This window comes from Alligator sinensis, unplaced genomic scaffold, assembly GCF_000455745.1.
Source record: "Alligator sinensis unplaced genomic scaffold, ASM45574v1 scaffold822_1, whole genome shotgun sequence".
NCBI classification, from domain to species: Eukaryota; Metazoa; Chordata; order Crocodylia; family Alligatoridae; genus Alligator; species Alligator sinensis.
In genome coordinates, this window is record NW_005842638.1 from 626027 (window position 1) to 647956 (window position 21930).

The 21930-nt window shown below is 42.1% G+C and overlaps 1 protein-coding gene across 4 annotated transcripts in view; it reads left to right on the top strand.

Moving 5' to 3' along the window:
• Window positions 1-294: 294 nt before the first annotated feature.
• The window catches only part of LOC102379960 (pulmonary surfactant-associated protein D-like), a 28147-nt gene continuing 6511 nt past the window's right edge, over window positions 295-21930 (top strand). Inside the window, exons 1-5 of one of the 4 annotated variants that reach the window (XM_025215261.1) lie at window positions 295-752; window positions 3212-3316; window positions 4242-4361; window positions 6326-6390; window positions 13383-13559. In XM_025215261.1, the coding sequence (XP_025071046.1) occupies window positions 560-752; window positions 3212-3316; window positions 4242-4361; window positions 6326-6354 (447 nt within the window). In that variant the 5' untranslated portion in view covers window positions 295-559 and the 3' untranslated portion in view covers window positions 6355-6390; window positions 13383-13559. Of the gene's footprint in view, window positions 753-3211; window positions 3317-4241; window positions 6391-13382; window positions 13560-21930 lie in introns of those variants that run through there. The other 3 variants (XM_025215263.1, XM_025215264.1, XM_025215259.1) reach the window with 3 other exon arrangements.

The window sequence follows — 21930 nt, forward strand, 5'->3', positions numbered from 1 at the left end:
TAAGGGCACTATTCTGACTTTTAGTACAGCCAGTGGTAAAGGGCAGTTGCATGTTAGAAGCTTCATAGCGGCCACCCCAGTACACTTGAGTGATATACAAAGTGCAACTAAGGGTAGTATGCTGTTATTTGAAAAAGTACAATGTGCTCAGCAGCACCCCCTGTGCTGGTTGGTGCAGGAGAAAGACCTATAAAACAATTGTTTATGTAAATCTTTAAGATGACAGCCCTGGCCCTCCTAATTTTACCCAATAGAGTACAGTTTGCTTCAGTGGGGCAGCACTGCAGCATTCATCCACATGGAACGAAAAGCAGGACCAGAAACAGAGCATATGCAAAATATTTGACAGTGGGATACTTAAGTTTAGCTGGTTTGTTTCATATTTTGGTTGGTTGTATAAAGGACAAACCAAGAGCTTAATAAACAACTGTTGTAAATGTAATATAGTGTTGCCCATGAGCCTCATGCTCTGCATATCATAACAGGCAAAATAAATGATTTACAAAAGGTCCTCAGGGTAATTCTGTCAGTGTTCTTTCACAGGTCAGACAATTGAACAATGCTGCTGCTTCCAACTTTGAGCACTATAGTTATGGGAATATTCCTGGTGACTATGGCCGTTGCAAATCCAACTCAGGTTGGCAAAAACCTAGATCCAAATGCATGTGCACTAGGTGTATGTCGACCTGCTCAGAATAGATCACTCACAGGAGATGGGAAGGAAGGTCCTAAAGGGGAAAAGAAACATCCAGGTAAAAAAGTACTTATTACCTAAGCTCCTGTTTAGTTTTCACACATCTATCTCACTGCTGATTGTTTTTAACTGCTCATTACTAAAAGGACGCTCGTGGCAAACTATGTACCTCTGCTCAATTTCTAGCAAAAGGGTTGTGAGTACAGTGGATCTTTAAACTTGAAAAAGTATGCAAAATCTGTATCTTTATAAGGAGTTGTTTGGTTTGTGGTTTTTTAAATTATTTAATGCCTGAGCTTAACCTGCCAATAGTGATAAATATCAAAATGAAACCTGGTAATATAGGCTTGAATGTCTCAGACATAGCTAGTACTTTGTAGAAACTTATGTAGAGATCATTACTAGATTGAAAGTTCTTACCAATTGAAAAACTCTTCTATGAAATGCAGTTTTCCTCTTTCCTCAGTCAAATGTATAAATAAACCAAATGGAGTCCAGTTCCACCATTTGTTAAAAAAAGAGAAAACATGTTTATGAAAATTGTCTACATTTTCTTTACCCAAAATATACAGAAAGGAAAGAAGGCTAGAACGTCAAAAAGAGGAAATGTAAATGTTTATCACAAATAAACAGCTGAGACCAGATTATGAAACTTTTGCATAGGTGTGGGAACACTAATTTATACAGTGAAATTTTGAGTTCAGCAAGACCACTCAGATGATTATAGAGTGATTGAACCGAGTGAGATTTCCTCAATAAAATGAGGCTAAGAACTTGGCTCTCATGCTTATGATTTCAGAGTATCTATAATCATAAACATTTCAAATCATTCCCTAAAATAAAGGCATGTTTTATTTTTACCTGTCTCTTAGCTCAGGTCAATTCTATTTAGCAAGGCTTCCCTCAGGGCATATTGTAGAATATTGCTCTGTAGTTTGCAAATGTTACAGAACTCCACAATTCCTTTTATAAATCCCAGAATATATATCAAAAGTAACAGCTCTCTCTCTCTCTCTCTTTCTCTGTCCCTATATATATATATATATATATATATCTATCTCAACATATCGCTATCAATATACCAATATATCAATACATATCAAAGGTAGCAGTTCACTGTCCAACAAGTATTTATCCAGAAATAAGTTTATTTTTAAAGATTACTTATTCATTCATTAATGATGTATTTCATTGCAAGTTCTGGAGTTTAGTTATAAAATGTTTTTATGCAACACTGTATAAAAGAACTGGTCACATTATTTGCCATGAATAATTTAGCCAAAGTATTTCTGTCTGCAATTTATCTGAATATGCTGTAATTTTTACATACAACATTAGCTTATTCTTTGCAACTGTTTACAGAAGTTTGTGTGAAGAGATGCTTTTTCTTTATTTTATTTTCAGGCTGATCTCTGAACATTTGCTATTTGTTTTGCATGGTTTGTGTGGTTCAGTAAGGCATATGGTTTGAGTTATCTTCCTTCCTTGACTAGTTCAAGTTGATAAATGGGAGTCCACCTCTTTCTCCTTGTTCTTTCCACAGAGTGTCCTTAACACTTCATTGGCATTTGCTGTCTCTGTTGTGGGACTAATGAAACGATCTGTTAAAAATAACCCCATGACCTCCACCCATGTGCATTGTCTTGCATGCATTTAGTCATGATAGCACTTCCAGTGACTTTTCTTTCTCTATCATCCTGTCACACACATGCTTAGGTAAGTGTATAAAAAGTGTGTAGAATTATATATTAAATATGCAATAAGAAGAAGAAAATAGATCAAAATGTTCATCACAAAAGGGCAAGTCAGTGAGAACAAAATGTTTCCTTCAAACCATCTTCAATTAATATTTAGCAGATCAAAGAAAGGATTCCCATAGAGCCCTGCTTTGATTTATGGTGAGCTGCTAGGGACCCAGCTGCTCCCAAAGTCACCTGCCTTTCCATATTCCTGTCAGGTTGACTGTCCTTGGCTCCAGGAAATCTCTTGCTTCCAAGACTGTGGCTCACTCACAGGATTGTTTTCTGGGAGTCTGAAAGCACTGGATCCCCTGGTCTATGTGGGACCCTCATGACTTTCAGGAACCCTCTCAGGGAGTGAGGACTCAGAAGCTGGAAGAACTATAAGAAGCTGTAATTGTCTACAGCCCTAGGGCAGTACTACCATGGGAGTAAGAAAGTACCAATCTTATTTCATTGCATAGTCACTCACTGTCAAAGTATCCCATCAAAAATAGATTATTCAAATGAGACTTGAATATTTCTAACACCCTATTTCTAACAGAAATGTGTGATTTTCCTTAACTTTAATTTTCTAGATGCTAGACTTCAAATTATTCATATGGCTGATGTCTCCGTTCATCACTCAGTCACATGTGTACCACTGAGTCATAGCAAGTTTATTGTCAGGCAAATAGTAAAGCTCAGATTTATTCTCATCCTGAGTCAAGGAAAATAATAATAAACCCCTAAAAACTGCACCTCTCTGTTTTCTGTGTTTCATTCCCTTAAATGCTAGGACTGGAAGAAGCCACAAGTTTTCAGGATCTGCCAAGGAGCACAACATACATTGAACCGAAAGGGAACAAAAGTTCAGTTGAGAAGGAAGCAAAAGGAAGTAGAGGTAAGTGATATGGACAGGCTTGGATTACAGATTAGAAGGAGGATCCATTCAATTAGTGGATAGAAGTCCAAAGGGGAGCATTCCTATTAAACTCACTTCCCTGTTTTGTTGTGGTTAAACAAGAATCTCAATCTGTATTACCACCTACATTTCATCCATATTACAGGATGCTTTAATATGCGAGACTTTAATTAGATCCAGTGCATTTTTGTTTACCTGTAGTGAGTATATGATGTGAAAATTAGTCAAGTCATTTCAATGAAAATTTAACACGCATATCTCATGTTCATTATTGAAAAATATTAGATGCTATTATATGGTGGAATTATATCCCATTTTAAAACATTCATGGATTCTTATGCACTTGGAATTCAGAAACAGTATCACAAATAAATGCCAAAGCCTATGTACATCAAAATCTTAATTAGAATACTTACCTTTTATATATAGTGCTTCATAAATATTTATTAGTCCTGAAGGCATGCCTATGGTTTAAGTGGACTAATATTTTACAAATGAAGAAACTGGGACACAACCCATGGTAGTGTCTGCTTTTTTCCAAGATCAGCAGCAGCTTCCATTATAACTGTGAAACTCAGGGGCTCATGGCTCTCATTCTTGTGTTCAGGTAGGTAAAAATACGTGAGAGCTTGTTATCCATTTGCTAGAGCAGGGTCCTGTGTAGAAGGAAGTCCAGATCCCATTTTAGATCAGGTGATTTTGGTTGTCTTCTCAACCTTGGTTCCTTTACTTAGAACATGCGCAAAACAGTAGCAAGGCAAGATTAATTAATGTTAGGAAAGCACTCCAGAATTTTTACAGGAAAACTGGCTTGATGCCAATGCCAGTTATTTTATGCAAGAAATTAGAAATCCACCTGTAAATTGTCTTGTTCTATGCATTACTATGTTCTTTAATTTACTAGTAGGTTTACAAGGAACAAAAAGTTTACAGAACCCTGAAGGGAAACTTGGTTTTCCTATGCCAAAAGAAGATACAAGTTCACAAGCCAAAAGTGGAATGAAGGTATCTGCTAGATTTTTGGGTAAGTGAAACAAGGTATTTTTATGTTCAAAGGCTTTTCTTTCTATACCCAAAGGAAGCTCAAGTGACTTTTCACATGAAACAACTTGTAGAGTGACACTTAGTTACTCTATTGGCATGTCTACATGAGACGTTTATGGCATAGTAGACTAATTAACTGCACAGTAAATGTTTCATGTCTACACGTGCCGCCTATTATATTAAAGTAAACTAATTTACTCTGCAGCAGCGCACATGTAGACACTGCCTTGGGTGGTGGGGCATCTGCTCCTGGTCAGCCATCCACCAGGAGGTGGAAGATGGCTCCTTGCCCCTGGGAGCTGCCTGTTGCCAGGGTGGGCTCCACCACAGGAGCCTGTGCTGAAGCTATTTCCCCCTGTCCCAGAAGCAGGGAGCTCCAAGCCCCCTGCTCCTAGATTGTGATCAGGGAGCAGGGGCTGGGAGACCCTTATCTGCCAGCGGCAGCTCTGCAACTGTGGGTCCTCTAATGGTAGATGCTTATCTCCCAACCTAAGCCCCACAGTTGTGGGGTTTGGGCTGGGAGAGCTGCAACTGCGGGGCTCAGGCTGGGAGATAAACATCTCCCAGAAGCAGCCCCACAGTCATTGAGCTGCTGCTGGGAGATAAGGATCTCCAAGCCCCATGACTACAGGGCTCAAGCTAGGAGATAAGGGTCTCCCAGCCTGAGCTCCATGACATGGAGCCAGTTCCCCAAGTGTAGATCTGGGGAGGAACAGGCTGGGGAGCTTCTTCCTCCCCCAGCTCCAATCTCATGGAGCTTACCGGGGGCATTTACACATGCATTTACTCCGGCCCAAATTTACTCTGGTGTAAGGTACTGTGAAGTAAGGGGTTTTCAGCAGGCATCTACACATGCAGAGATTAGGGAGAAAATGTGCACCCAATTCCCTGCAGCCCTGCAATGGGCCCCTTCCACCACCAGGGCAAGCTCCAAACTCCCCCTGGGTGCTAGTCCAGAGGCTGGCATGGGTATGGGGCATGGAAAGAGCTGCAGGGGAGGGGCAGATCCCAGCCACCTGTCCTGATCTTCCAGTGGGGCAGCTAGCAGCTGGCTGCCTCACCGGTGGATCGGGGCAGGGACCTGGGACCTGCCTCTCCCCTGCAGTTCTTTCCAAGCCCTGTGCCTCAATCACCCAATCAGGGCATGTGGCTGACACTTGCACCTGACTGGGACAGTTCGTGGCCAGCCCCAGGCTGCACGGGGAAGTCTGCACATGCAACCCGGAGCTGGATGGGGACTGCCCGATACAGGACAGACCCCAGCCAGCTATAGGCGGGATGGAGAACTGCTCCCATACAGGGAGCTCCCAGCCCCTGCTCTACAATCGCAATTGTGTTCATGGAGCTGGGACTGGGAACAAGCTTCCAGCCTGTTCCCAGCCCCAGCTCCATGATTGCAGAGCAGGGGCTGGGAACAAGGTCCCAAGCCTGCTCCATGATTGTGATTGGGGACTGAGAGCTGGAAGCTCCCTGCTGCTGGGGCAGGGGGATAATGTCCCCACCCGGGCACCTCTGACAGTTTCTTGCCTCCAATATCAGGAAATCAGTTTTTGTGAATCCCATTCACCTGGTGGGTTGTAAAAGAACTGTAAAATTAATTTGACCACTAAAAGTCTAAAAGTTTTAGAAATAATTCACTAAGCACTGCATGAACATACTACATCATTTGATATAAACCTGAATGGTCCTTAAAAATAGGAGTGAACAGTACTGATACTTCCTTTAAGGTACAGATAGACACAGCCAAATACTCTGCAATTCTTCACATAACAAAACTAGTCTTTCAACATTTAGATAATATTAAGGAAACCTAGAGCAGAAATGAGTTTCAGATGTAGTAGGTCCATACACATCAAAATGTTGCCAGGTCCACTGTGCATTGACTCTATGATTCTTTAGTTTACTAATGATAATAATTCATCTTTTTCATAAACATCTTGAAAGACAAGTGCTTTATTTGGAAAGGCAGTTGAGAGCTCTAGAGAGAAGCTTCTCCAAATACAAAAAAGGTAAGTCTGATCACTTTAAGCCTTTTGAGTTCTACTTTCCTCCATCAGAGAGTGGTTTTGTTCATCTTTACTAACAAAAATACATCTTTAGTTAAGTCAGTATAACTTTGGATAAACCAGAACTAAAGATAATTATTTACACACGCTAGAATCCTCTGCAAGTCATGCCTCTGCCAAAATGTGTTAGTTGTATGAGCTAGAATTGCTACGACCATGAAACCAGAAGTTCTGAGTCTGTGGTCCCTGGAGCACACTGTTTTGTGGAAATCTAGCTGGTCACAAAATGTGGGTTCCTCCTTATTTACTTATTTCTGGTTCCTGCATAATATTAAAGTCAGCTAAACATAAATATAACCTTTTTCTGATATATCTGAGGAGAAATGGGAATGAGGTGCTTTACCTAGTTTCTGTATTAAAATACAATCCATCCTCTAAAAAAATGTATGAGCAATATAACAAAGCTGGAGTGGAAAACTATGTCTGGTCTCATAAGGGTGAAAAAAGTGGGGTAACTTATTAAAAAAGGGGTGTAATACTATTTTCCTTGGAAAAGAAAAATGATGCATTGTAGCCTTATGTTCTATTTGTATTTAAAGGGGGTGCAAAGGGGAAACATTTTTACCAGTACGTTTCCACCCATTTTAACCAATGAATGCATAGTTTGTGCATTGTCACAGAAGAATCAGAAGTTTATATATTGTGTTGTCTTGAGTAGCATTCATTTTTCCTGTCCTAACAGCAAAAATGCCATCCAAAGCAAATTATAGCTGTTGGAGCACTCTAATGTGTGTGATAGTCTCAATTTAGACTCATGTCTGCAGGCATAACCTTCACTGAGAAGGTCCTGATGAATGTCTGTGTAATTTCAGCTCTACCTGTAAGCTCCTAAATAACAGGCTGTAAAAGTTTTAAAGGTTTCATCTTATCTTCTGAAGAGCTACTGAGACAGCAATATACTCTGCAGTTTTTAGGCACTTGCTGTTCCATACTGCCCTGACCATGCTGGCTTACAATTTTAGTAATCTTTCAAAGATGTCTGTTCCCTAGCTAAATATCCTTAAGACTCCTAACTAAAAGTATAGCCATCATATTCATTAAAAATACCTTCTAAGAAACCCATCTTGAATAGCAATAGGTAAATCTACCAAGTTTAGGAAATCAGTTTGGATAAGTACTGTATATCTACCTCATCAATACTGCAAACCTGGAAATCTCACCAAAGCACACTCATATAATGGCATGATAATATTGTGCTTCTGCTCCTAAATAGAAATAATTTGAGAATAACTCTTCCTTGCCATGCTTCGGCATTTCTGCTATAAGCCCTGCCGGGATACACAACATAAAATCTCACTTCAGATGGAAAGTTTGAGAATGTAAGTGAGAGGAGGGTTGGTGTTGTCATTCTGGCACACAGAGGCTATGCTGTTTGAAACCTGAAAAATAAGATGTGCTTTAAAATGTGCCAGAATATGGCACAGACTACCTCTTTAACCAGCTTGTTGTTAGGCATTCCAGCCACTGTGAAGATCAAGGGGGGCCAACCTTTTTGACAGGTGCATCACAAATTAGGCCCGTACTCTCCTCAAGTGCCACTTGGATCCCTTAGTTCCCTGCCTAATTTGCTGCTTTGCTTTCTGCTTCCTGCCCTATCTGCTGCTGCACTGACTGTCCTCTCCTGGGTCTACCATGTGCCACACTCAAAAGCTGACCATGCCACTTGTGGCACCTGTGCGTGCCACAGGTTTAAACTTCTGTAGTCTTCTGTCTTGAGATATTTCAGTGCACTTCCAAAGACAAAGTTTTTGTCTGGCTCCCACCCCATCTGAGATCTGGAAGCTTTACCTGCGCTCTGTGCAAAGGCTCCAGCCCTGATTCCTACTGTAGCTTAAACAGATACTTTCTCAGAATCCCACCAAGGATGTGACCCCTTTCAGTTTCATCTTGCCTTTTTGTGGAGCATGTGACAGAATCAAGTACATGGGTACATGACAGCAAACTGGGCAAACAGTTTCTTACTTCACCCTTTGTTTTTAACTTAAACTTCACAAGAAATTGCATATCTTTGGAAAACAATAATCTTTCTAACACAGTGTTCCTGAATCTAGTTCCTCATTCTCTGGGAGCTCACCTGTGTTCAAGAAACTAGGATTTCTCTCTGCCTTTTCTGCTCTTGGTGTTTTATAAACTTCCTAACTCTCTATCTGATGACTCTCTGATTGGCTTTGTCAGTGAATCAAAGGCCCCTGTGAGTTGACTTTGTTGCCAAGGCAATCACTCTTCTTACAAATAAGTTTACCTCAGTAGGAGCCAGCTCATTGTGTAGGATGATTTATATTTGAAGAGATGACCATCTTTAATGACCCACTATTATTAGTACTGTGCCAGCAGCCCTTGGAACTTCAGTCTTATAAAGAGGTAAGAAAACCATAGGAAGGCAAGAACAGCCTTAAAATCAAAACGGAGTTTGCACTTTGACAGTCACATACACAAAGTTCAGAACCTGAAAAAACCCCATAAATTGTACTTGGTTCTCGAAGCTGTCATGCTCAATGGGTCCTAAAGATCAGCTGTTTAAGGTACATCACACTAAGAAAGTAGGACTGGGTGCCAAAGTCCTGGGTCTGTCAGAAAAAAATATTCTTTTCAAGGTAGTATCTATTTGTAGCTATAAAGGTCAGTATAGTTTGCTGAGGATTCCATATTTTAGATGATTAACTGGTATAAACCATTATATCTCCATTGAAGTCAATGGAGATATACTAAGTTCCACCACCTGGCCCTATAAATATATGGACTTCATAAAGTCATCCATAGCTAGAGCTTTACCTCTAAGATCTCTTTTTGTCTTCTAGTGATACTGTTCCCAAATGGCAGAATTGTGGGTGAAAAGGTATTTGTGACCAGTGGCTATCAAGGTGATTTCATCAGTGTAAAACAAATGTGTTCTCAAGCTGGTGGTAAGCTAGCTTCCCCTCAGGATTCAGCGGAGAACTCTGCTGTCCAGCAAATTGCTGCTGTGTACACCAAAAAGGTGTTTCTAGGAATAAATGACATCCAGATGGAGGGGCGGTTCAGGTATTGGAATGTCCAAGTCATTATCTACTCCAACTGGGCACCGAGAGAACCAAATAATGATAGAGGCAATAAGGACTGCGTGGAAATACATCCAAATGGGTTCTGGAATGACCAAAACTGTAGAGAGAAGTGGTTAATTGTTCGTGAATTTTAAACCACCTGTTCTATTTCATTTGATTCATGCTGCTCTGCTAGTTTGTGTTATAATCAAGAAACTATCATTTTACAGAGGCTTCCAACCTTCTGATAGATCACTAATTAAAATGAAATAATCAATTTCTGACTTTTTGTTTAGTCTGAATGGAAACCAGCTTTGGTTCATGCATTGACCTGGATAAAATCCAACTGAGTGGATGCAAGAACTGAAAGGAAGTAAAAATTTACGCAGTCAGTCTCCTAAGAAATTCAGAAGAAATATTTGATCTTGTTCTAACTGATCACAGGGGGTCATTTGCATGCCAGATATTCATGTTAGAAAGTGTCTTTGTTCACTTAACTAAGCTTTGTTACTTTTTATACCCAGTGCCTGTAGCCCTGGATCTAGATTAAGTTGTGTGGTTCTGTCCAAATGCATAGGAAGAAATTGTTCCAAATGACTTACTTTTTCCAACAGAAGGTTGCCCACTATGGAAGTTTCCGTAACCATATCCCTGCTTAGAATTCTTTGAGGACCTCTGTATCTTCCAAACTTAACTCATTTGTTTGTTGGAACATAAAATGACATGGAGGAATAGAACTGCATCTTGCTGGTAGTTACTTGCATTTTTTATGGTTATCTATTACATCTACTGTCACTAAAGGTGCCAGATGTATGTGGAACTTAATCAGTTTTTCTGTCTGATTCTCTAACCAGTCTTAGACCAAAGGATCTTTGATAAAAAAAAACCAAAAAAAACCCAAACAACTACATTAGGAAAAGATGAAGATCTACTAAAACAAAAGGAAATAAATGCAAAGCGAAAATGCTTATGGCTCTATCATTGTAGTTTCTGAGATCAGAAAAGCATTTCTTGCTTCAGAGACTCTCCAAACTCATGAGGCTTTTATAGACATGCTTTGGGAGTGGGATGTGGGGGCACTTTAATTGGAGTGGCTCCAAGAGCTGCTCTAATTAAAGCACCTGGAGCATCATGTGTATCAGTTTCCCCTTGCTGAAAAATGGTGGCTGGGCACTTTAACTGAAGCTCATCAAATGAGCTTTAAAGTGCCCCCACCACCATTTTTCAGCATCGGGACAGTAATACATATGATGCTGGAATCTGCTGGAGCATAGTAATTACCACGCTCCAGCAGACTCAATTAACTGAGTCTATTCTGACTCACTGTAAGTACAGCGTGTTGAAACAGCCTCACTGCATGTGTGTAGATGCCCCTAGGCATTTTTTTTTGCTGTACATTAACATTGAATTCTTAGGTGGTATTTGTATAAGGACCACTAAGTTTTCCCAAGTGTACTTACTTTGGAAGCCACTTACATTTTTCCCAGCCCAAATACATTGTATTTCCATCTGCAGTCCCCATATCCTCATGACTACATCATAAATGGAAGTCTGTTCTTGCCCATTTGAACAGGACATGTCCTGCCACTGTATGTTACAGTGTGGAGAGTTGTTCAGAGAAATCTAAGATGTCTGTGCTGAAGCTGAAACATTATGGTATTTTGGGCCAAAGTAGCATTTGTTTTCTTAAAGGATAACTTTCTTGGCCTAAGTGTCAAGTTGAAATCAGATGTTAGTAACTTTAGAAACCTTAATTTTAGAATTAAGGCTCATGTTTTCAATAATTCACCCTACTGTGTATAAAATAGTGAGTTTTAACAATTGAAGCTACAATATCTGTCATGGCTATGCTAGAAAAAATTGACATATGGGAAAGAAAGATATGAAATGCCACATACCTCACATAATCTATGCTAAACTAAGATAAGATTCTTCCACTGATGTATCAGTCATCTGCATTTACATAGGATTAACTGAAGGAAACTATCTAGTAGTGTTTTAGCATATTCAAGAAATAAGTGATGGAATACTGCAAAGATTGATGTGGGTAATTTTTTGTGCCTTTTTAGTGGGTTTGAGGACATGTTTTGATTTTTATTTTTTTTATCCTGCATTGATGATTGAGAATTGTAGAAGAAACAGGATGGATTCTGGAGTGGATGCAAATAAAATTAAGGTTGCATTCTGACATATTTATCCAAAATTAGAAGCCTTTACATCAAAAGTATCCCACTGAGGTTAGCAAAGTTGTTTGTAAGGAACCCCATTGCCTTCCATATTACCATTGTCACAGTCTGTCCCTTAATACTTTATTACTTCAGACATGTCCGTTTGAATATTAACACTAACTAAATGCCAGATCCTAATATATCCCTAGGTATCCACAAACTCAATAACATCTCTTTGAAGTGCCACATGTCAAGGGTCAGGAGAGCAATCCTACTCCCCTTAACACAGACATAGAACTCCCATTGTTTCAGTGGGCTACCTAATACACACTGAGGTTGTGTCCAGATGAGCAGGGATATGCAGTTTGTAGTACCATAAACCTCTTTGTGGAGCAACAAACTGACCACAGGCATGTTGAAACATGTCCTGCACCGCAAATTTGCAGCGCAAAGCCAAAATTTGCTACTGGGAAATCCCAGTAGCAAAAAAAGCGCTGGAAAAAATGTTACACGGCACATTCAACAGGAGAGTGCACTGGCAGACATAGAGGCTTGTCATCCAGGGTGACACTTGGGCTGCCAGCATCTCCGCTCCTTCAGTTGCGCCCCAGTTTCTGCAGTGCGCCGGCAACTGGGAGAAGTTTGGCAAGGGCAGTTTGCCTGAAGTGGCACAATTTTTCCCTCAACAAAGCACGCACAAAGCATGCGCTGCGGCAAAAAGTAGTGGCAGAAATTTGTGCCGCTACTATTTTTGTCACTGCAAGTACATGCCCCTGCACATCTGGATGTGGCCTAAGAGGTCAGTTTTGATTCACACCAGAACCTCTCAATAGGCTCACTGAGAAAGAGGACTACAGCCTGGTAGTACAGCTCAGTACCTACCAAACCAGAATCAAATTTCTGTTGCTTCACTTGTCAGAAGGCAGTGCCAGAATTGTACAGGGCAAGAACTGCTCTCTTCTTCTCTTCAAAGAATAACAAACAGTTTCAATCCATGGAAGAGAAAATTAGGCTGCCCTTTCCCTGGGACTGCTGTACTTATTTCAGGGTCAAGTAATGGAGACATATGGGGCCAGAGTCTATTCCACCTATTAGATGTGTAAATGGTGTTAGGGGCTAGCTGCAATTCTGTTCCACTCTCCTCAAGTCCATAAAAATAGTTAATGCAAGAGGTAGGTGGGACATTGTCCTCCTCCTCCTCCTCCTTCTCCTCCCTCACACCCAGTGCTTTTTTGTGTCTCAGTTTTAAGTGTAGGATGATGGTGTGTTACAAAAGAGATGCATTAATAGATTTTCAGACTTGAACAGGGTGGAATAGAATCACACTTAGGTGCCTGAGTCCATCCTGGCTCCTATTCTACTCCAGAACAGCATTAGCAGACCCCTTCACTTAGGCACAGGTACCTTCTGACAGACCCAGCAGACTCAAAATGTGCTCCTCATTTTCCCCCATTTCAATCTTTTCCTGGCCCCTATTCTCCTGTCCTGCTACCTCCTTGGATCCCAGGAACCCAGTCTATGTCAGGCTCTGCAAGAATATACAGAGCCTGCCACATAAGTTTATCCCAGTGGCTCCTGCTTACAGCTTCTCACATAGACCCATGTCACAGGCAGAGTCAGGGATGTATTTGGTAGCTGTGTTGGTCTGAGATAAAAAGAAATGAAAAAATCTAGACCTCTTAGTTCAGAGATGATACCTTTTATTAGACCAACTGAGAAATCACAAAAGAAATCTTTTTTTTTACAGGCAGAGTCACTAATTCATGCCAGTTGAGATCCTGGAAACCTCAGCATTTAGTAGACCTTTGCAAGTCAGCAGCGATCCAATCCGGCTTCGGATCTGGCTGCTTCAGATGGCAGTGATCAAATCTGGAGCTCTGGACCAGGTTTCTGCCTCAATCTTAACACACACAGTGTCACCCATGGCACGAGTTTTGCTTGTCCACAGCTTGAGAGGCAGTTACCCCTAAATCCCTGCACCGATCTTCTTGAAACTTGGAAGCCTTTGTAGCCTCAGCAAGAGCTACCAGCCCTGCAGTTTTGACTCCCCTGTGTTGTAACACAGACGTGACAGCAGTTTTGCTTTCAAGAATTTGGGGTGCAGTTCCCCCCAAACCCCTGCACCAATCTTCCTGAAACTTGGCAGGCTTCATGCTCTATGCAGTCTACCACCCTGAAAACCTCATCCAAATTGGACAAAAAAACAACAAAGTTATAGATATTTTGGCCGGTTCTCCAAGGTGGCTCCGAGGCAGCTCCAAAGCGCTTCGGAAGCTCTGAAGTGCTTCAGGAAGCCTAATGAGGCCAGTGCTTCAACCCAAATATGCTGCTTCAGGCCCCAAAGTGTCCTAAGCTTCTCCGGATCCGAAGCTCTGTCCAAAGCCTCACACAGCCCTAGCGTTTAGGTGGGTATTGCAGGTGGAGCAGAGTTCAATGCCAAGAAACAAAAGAGGCTGACAGAGGGTAACACATGCTGAAACATTCTTTGAAATCTATTTTTGTTCATGATGAATGCCTCCAAAGGCAGCTTTCTGTTAGAGAATATCTAAAAGAGTTCACAAATGCACACTAACCGTAAATAAAGAGGAGTACTTGAGCAGCAAGCTGAGAAGCAAAGACTTCCTCTTGGAAACAGGAACCAGCTCCTGTTCTGGGCATCTGGCCAACTTTAGGTTTCTAAGCAACTCTGATAACTTTTCCATCCTTGGCTTCTGCATCTACATCAAATGCAGCATTCCTGGGAAAAATCTTTTGCCACCCTTGCTGTGTAATTATTGTCTGTCTGAGTTCCATGTCACATGCTGTGACTAGTTGGCATATCAGTATAGGAAGGTGATGTTCTGATGTCACAGATTTGAAAAAAACCATGTAAAGTAGAACCCAATAGTGACATCATTGACATTCCACGACATACAATTCAGGTAACAATGGAGGCAACCAACGAAAACACCACTTGGCAAGCACATTAAAATTAGGCCTCTCAGTAGAGCAAGGCCCATCTGTATCCTCTTTTTAATTGCCCTTCATTTGAAGGCTGTTATCAAATCTCCCCTCAGTCTTCTCTTCTCCAGATTAAATAATCCTAGTTCTTTTAGCCTGTTTCACTTCCCAGGTCACTAATCATTTTTGTCTCTCTTGACTGAACTCTTTCCAATCTTTCTACTTATTTCTGGAAGTGTGGGGCTCAAAACTGGACACAGTATTTATGGTAAGCCCTCACTAGTGCCAAATATAGAGGGAGAATCACTTCCCTTGATTTGCAAGCAATGCTCTTTTTAATACAACCCAGTATTAGGTTTGCTTTTTTAGTAATAAGAGAACACTCTTGGCTCATGTTCATTTTATAATCCACTATAATTCCGAAGTTCTTCTCTGCACTACTGCAGTCTAGCCAGTGCAACAATCCTCCCCTCTTAATGGGTCAGGGATACGAACCCAGCAGAACTGGCAAGGTTTATGGGAAGGCTTTTTGTGGCCCAGGGAAAGGCAGCTGGCAGAGCTGAGACTAACAAGCAGCCCCTGTGCTCAAACTGGCTAATACAGGCTGGCCAGAAGGGACAGGGCTCAGGGGGTAAATAGGATTACCCTCAGTCTGGAGGGGCAGTGGAGCCCTGATCATGGAGAAGGCAGGGTGGTCCCTGCTGGAGGGAGAAAGAGCCTGAATGCACACTGTTGTGAATACCCCTGGAAAATGGAGTGTGCTTTGTTGCCATTTTCCCTTTTTATTTCTGGGTACTTTAGACAGCAGGCCCATAGGGCAAAACCCAGAGTAAAGACAGTATAGTATCTGCTACCCCAAAACAGGGGAAGAATCTTCAGTTGGGATTTTTTTCCTTTCTGTTTTGTAGGAGTGACTGTAAGGGGAGGTGGAGATCACTTTGCAGGTGCTTTGAAGTGCTCAACAAGTTTTCACCCCTTGAAGGAGAGGAGTCTTAGGCTAGTGACAAAAGTTACACGTAAACTGGTTTAAGTGATCAGAAACTGGTTTAAACCTGTAGCAGAACAGAAACTCAGTGCATATAAACCAGTTTCAAAATGGCTGAAATTGGTTTAAGATAAACCTGTTGAATGTAGTATCAGACGTAACTGATTTGGGTCAAACTGATTTATGAAACTTCTGTCCTAGACCCCTTCCTGGTTCATGTTAAATCACAGTCCTGCATCATCCCAGCATACTATCTAGCCCTGGGCTGGGCTGGGATGCCTGCTCCAGAGAGCAGGGCTGGCTGTACCCCTCAGCTCCCTAGCTGGAGCAGTGAGGGCTGGCTGAGAACGGGGTGGGGGAGGGCAAGCCCAGCTGGGGATGCAGTCCAGTCTGCAGGGAGAAGAGTGGGGGCACTGCCCCTAAACCAGGCAAGCCCCAGCTGGGGTGCGGGGTGAAGGAGGGGAGTTAAACACCTCTTCCCCCACTCAAACTTACTGCTGGCTGCAACTGTGGACTACAAATCCCAGAGGCACCAAGAAGAAGAGGAAGTTATAAAATACCATTCAGAGTCCTGCTACTGTAATTCTGGACTGAAAATCCCAGAGACCTTAGAGGCAGCAGGAAGAGGAAGGGAACACACAGCCAGAAAGCTGTGTTTTAGTGCCCTGTGGTTTCTAGCCTGAGCCACTGCAGGCATGTGGCTGTATTTCCTGAATCAAAGGTAAATGTCTGTTCACGTCTGCTTCAATTTAATCCATGCAGCTTAGACTAACCTGCAAAGACTGAATTGATTCAGCCTTGGGCTTTTTGACTGTCTGTACCCAGCCTTAGACAGGGAGAGAGGGCAGGGGGATTTATCCCCTCTTAGGCTGGGGAACCTGGAGGGCCAGAGTCCTACTGTGGAGCCTAATTCCCAGTTGGGCTTCTGCTGCTGAAGAGATGAGGTCAGACTGCATGGGCCCAGGGCAGAAGGGAGGAGCTAGAGCAAATCAGGCCATGGCTAGGAGGCTCAGGGCCTGGATGAGTGTGAAAGAGGGAAGCCAAGTGGACAAAGGAAACCCTACTTCAAGGCTCTGGATGCTTCCCACTTAATTGATTCCATCAAGGCATAGTAGGTAAGATTCGAGAGTGGCAGACTAGAAAGGAGGAGGGGGCAGGCTAGCTGGCTGCTGGGACACACTTCCCCTGCAGGGCTAGGCTGACCACATCAGTTATTTTCAAGTCTGCGGTTCCGGTCACCTTGGTGACATCTGAAAATTTACCAAAGAAACCTTTGACATTGGGGGACAGGCACATTGAACACCTAGTAATGTATTCACAGGACCAGCTCAGAAGACATGGCCTCCTGCAGCATATTGCCAAGAACCTTTAGGGTATTCTTTCACAGTTGTCTTTACAGCAACAACTTACATGACAGGCAGAATTTTCATTCAGATAGAAAGCACAGCTGAAAGAGCTTCACAAATAGCACATGGATAGGATCAATGTTACAGAGGTCTCCTCCTCTTTAAGTCACTAATTTGAGGATCTTGAGCACTTCAAACATGCCTCATAACTATGCAATATCATGGCAGAGAGCACCTCAACCCAGGAATGTCTTTCACCCACTGAGGGTGGGACCATACTTCCCAGACTCTAAAGCTCTATTAGAGTCTGCAGATCCTTTCAACGCACCAAGCACAATCAGGTCCCCACTCTGGAGAATGGAGGGTTAGACCAGCACTCCCTCCCCAAGGTAACACTAATCCTGCTCTGAGGCCATCATGCAAGCCACTGCACTGAGGCACTCACCAGGGAGTTGTTTGTTCTCATGACTTTTTGTCACAAGAAGCTAGGAACACATGTTTGAGTGTGAGGGGTGATATTAAAGATAAAAAGAGGCCACTGATGCTTCAGGTTCAGTATCTGAATGAATTGTGAATATCATGTCACCTTAGTGACAATAATGTTCTTCCTGCTCTGTCATCTACACCTGGGAAGGTGTCAGAGGAACTGCCCATTTCCTCAAAGCTGTCTTAAGGCCTATGCTCCATGCTCCTAAGAAGCATTCCATCCTCCCATCCTTTTTCAGGAAGTTTCCACATGGTCCTCCTTTGGATATGGGATCAGTGAGGAAAGGCCATGTATTCCCTAGTGAGGATGATGAAGGCTTTAGACTTCCTGGAGTATCCTGAAAACCTATAGGCTGGCTGACACCTATGATCTCCCCAGGAGCCATACATTTCAGCATGTTTGCTGTGATTCACAAGATCTGGACAGGTGGAATAAGATGGTTCTCAGTAACTTGAACTGCTAAAATTTCTATTAAGTGCCACTTAAATGTTTTAGCAGGGAAATTGTATCAAGCCCACAGCAGGATTTCTATTTGATATTTGCAAGAAGTGAGGTTGTATTCAGTAAGATTTTTCCATTCAAGTCATTACTAGGTTGTCTGTTTTGTTTTTTACCTACCTGTCTCTACATTTCTTTTACTTGTTCCTGTTTTTGATTGAAGCAGTTATAGATTAGATTTTTAAATGCATGGGATACCGATATCTTTGCCTTTTGTGTAGAATTTTGACTAAGGACAATGTATTCTTTCAAGTACCTCCAACTCTAAATGATCTAATTTTGTTCTATGTGATTTCTAAATAACTACTGATATGTGTTACTATTGGTGTATTTTTTGTATCTGAAAACTGAATTTTGTGTTTAATCTTTTGTTGCTGCTTAAAGGATTTGGGTGGTGTATTTGCCTTGGAAAGAGTTAGGACAAAGGAACTGTCACACTGAATTGAAGCTAGTAACAATTCTTCTCCAAAACTAGTTTTTCTTATGATTACATGTCAGATAAAAGCCAGACATAGCGGGAGTCAAACCTGAAGCATGCTCTTCTAAACTGAAACCATCAATAGCATTCAAATTTAACTTGGCCAACCTTTTTTAAAATATTTGTTTAACTCTTACCTTGGGAATCAAACTTAATTCAAGATCCAAAGGTTGCAGAAAACAAATAGTGTTCTGTTCTTTCAAGATTTGCATATTTGCAGTTGCAGTAGATATCCACATGCCCATTACTGGGAATTTTTAAGTAATCGATTATGGATGTCATCTGCCCTAGAATTAAGCTCAGGGATTTTTGGAAGGGAAGGGTAGGTCATAAGTGTCATACAGTGAACAATCCTTAATAGAACTGCTGTTGATAGGTAATCGATGGGATCAGAAAGGTTAATCTCCCTTAAAAAGGAGCAGAAGATAAAGTGGGAATCCATGCTGACAACTACGTTAAACACTTAATTAACCAGATAAGTTCATTTGCACAAATTTAGCAGGGTTTTGGTTGTTTTTGTTTTTGGGGGGGAGGGCATACAGAAGTGAAAAAGTAATAGGGTATTTGATTTAAACTATTGTGTAGTGGTTATGTTTCAGCGATAGGGTAATGCAATTGCTAAGCTTTTTGCATACTCCAGTGATGTGGTAAAGATGCTACTTTTTAAAACGGCAAACATTTACACTTTAAAAAGTTGCTTCCTCCATCAAAAGAAAACTGCAGTTTGCAAATGCAAAAGTATAAAATATTTATAATTGTTCCATCATATCATCCCTTAAATCTCATTTGGTATTAGTGCTTTAATCCAGATGCTGTTTCTTTCTGAAATATGTGCTCCCTACAGGAATGTACATAATTGAGTACCTTTCCCATACTGGCTTGAATAACAAAGCATATGACAAATATTTTTAGTCTTGGTGAGAAAATAAATTAGACACTGCATTGGAAATAAAACTGCCTACTATCCTTGAAGTCTAAATAGAATTGCCTGTCTGATTTTCTTTTCGAATATGTCATGTCAGAGGAATTAATTTTTACACCTAATAGTATAATTGAGGATGTAGGAATGAACTCAAAGTACATACAATTAGAGAAAGCATAGGGTAGGATACGATGGGTGGCCAACCTGGAGTTCAAGTGCCACAAGTGGCATGGTCAGCCTCTGTGACACCTGGCAGATCAGGGAGGGGACAGACAGCACAGCAACTGATACGATAGGATGCAGAAAGCACAGCAGGAGATCAGGAAGGGAGCACAGGACAGGAAGCAGAAAATAAGAGAAGAATGGGCAAGAAGACAGAGTAAAGAGCAAAAAGCAAAGCAGCAGATCAGGCAGAGGAAGCAAGTGAGAGTGATACTTGGGGACATGCCGGACAGAAAGTCTGGGATAGGAGATGCCAACCCTATTTGCATCAATGAAACAAAATGTAAGCGGAAGACTTCAAGAAGAGTCTCAAAAATATTTTCTCTGCATCAGCTCCCAACTACTGGTCTTTCTTGGGGAGGGGTCATTCAAGCCTTAACATTAATCCTCACACTGATCCCTGTGAGAATGGTTTATAAATAAAATGAAGCCGCAATAGAATTCTCTCATTTTTTCGCTTTGCAAACCTAACTCCTGACTGACAGGAGATTGGCAAAATCAAGCTGTATTCCTGAACACTATGAATCATCCCCTTCTTCTTTTGTATGGCGTCAGATATCAACTTCTACATATATGCATCACTGTCTGATATTATCGCTCAATGCACAGATTCCATCAGCCCCGTTTGGGCTTTTGTAAAGATTGCAACTTTTTATTAAGGGGTGTGCTGTTTGTTGGACACTGCATTCACTCAGGGGGCTGTCCAAGATGTTCAGCTTGTGAAGTGTTATTTTGAAGCATCTGTATCCAGATCTCAGTCTGTTCAGCTTGATCCATGCTTCTCTGTCAAGGTCGTGCCCAGTGGGACTCTTTTGGTGTTCGTACAAAATGCTGTAGAAACAGGTCTGATCTTTCCCGGTAGTTGGCCCACTCCGTTGCTGCCCAGAGATTTGATTCAGCATCCCCAATCTCTTCCAGGAGCTTGTGGGTTTCATGTACAAATGGTTTATGATTTTTAAGCCTCCTAAGCCTCCATATGTTCAGGTTAGTTAATAAATGATGGAGTAGGTGATTTTTGTCATCTCTTGCATCTATTACCAGTAATGGCTGGGATCTGTCTTCTTGTATCACTTGGTCTAATGCCCAAAAATACAGGGAATGCATCTGTGTGTAAGTTGTGCAGCCTGTTTCGTGGTGGATGGGTCAGTTTTGACCTGGAAGGGTGTGGGCAGTGGGGTCCCGCAGGGCTCGGTTCTTGGACCGATACTCTTTAATGTCTTCATCAGCGACTTGGACGAGGGAGTGAAATGTACTCTGTCCAAGTTTGCGGATGACACAAAGCTATGGGGAGAAGTGGACATGCTGGAGGGCAGGGAACAGCTGCAAGCAGACCTGGACAGATTAGACAAGTGGGCAGAAAACAACAGAATGCAGTTCAACAAGGAGAAATGCAAAGTGCTGCACCTAGGGAGGAAAAATGTCCAGCACACCTACAGCCTAGGGAATGACCTGCTGGGTGGCACGGAAGCGGAAAGGGATCTTGGAGTCCTAGTGGACTCCAAGATGAACATGAGTCGGCAGTGTAACGAAGCCATCAAAAAAGCCAATGGCACTTTATCGTGCATCAGCTTATGCATGACAAATAGATCCAAGGAAGTGATACTTCCCCTCTATCGGGCGCTGGTCAGACCACAGTTGGAGTACTGCATGCAATTCTGGGCGCCACACTTCAAGAAGGATGCAGATAACCTGGAGAGGGTCCAGAGAAGGGCCACGTGTATGGTTAAGGGCTTGCAGGCCAAGCCCTACGAGGAGAGACTAGAGAAACTGGACCTTTTCAGCCTCCGCAAGAGAACATTGAGAGGCGACCTTGTGGCTGCCTATAAGTTCATCACGGGGGCACAGAAGGGAATTGGTGAGTATTTATTCACCAAGGCGCCCCCAGGGGTTACAAGAAATAATGGCCACAAGCTAGCAGAGAGCAGATTTAGATTGGACATTAGGAAGAACTTCTTCACAGTTAGAGTGGCCAAGGTCTGGAACAGGCTCCCAAGGGAGGTGGTGCTCTATGCAGGGGGTCAGACTTGATGATCTATTGAGGTCCCTTCCGACCCTAACATCTATGAATCTATGAATCTGTGAGTCTCAGCACACAGTTATGTATAGAAGTTTAGTGTGACAACTTCTGGACCGTAGAGGAGCACAATATTTTGCCAGGGTATATACCATTGTACTTCATGGGCACCCCATGGCATGCTGGCTAAACATCTTAAGGCTGCTCTTCCACATCCCCCCGCCTCTTGTCTTCTGCCTCCCTGACACTGTTCACCTGCACCTCCATCCAGTGATCGAGGGTTTTGCTGCTGCAGACATTCCCCTTCACCCTTGGGTCACACATGCCCACCAGCACATAGTTGGTAAGGTCGTTAAGGACCTGAGCAGATAATCAAGTCCGACCCCCTGCCATGGGCAGGAAA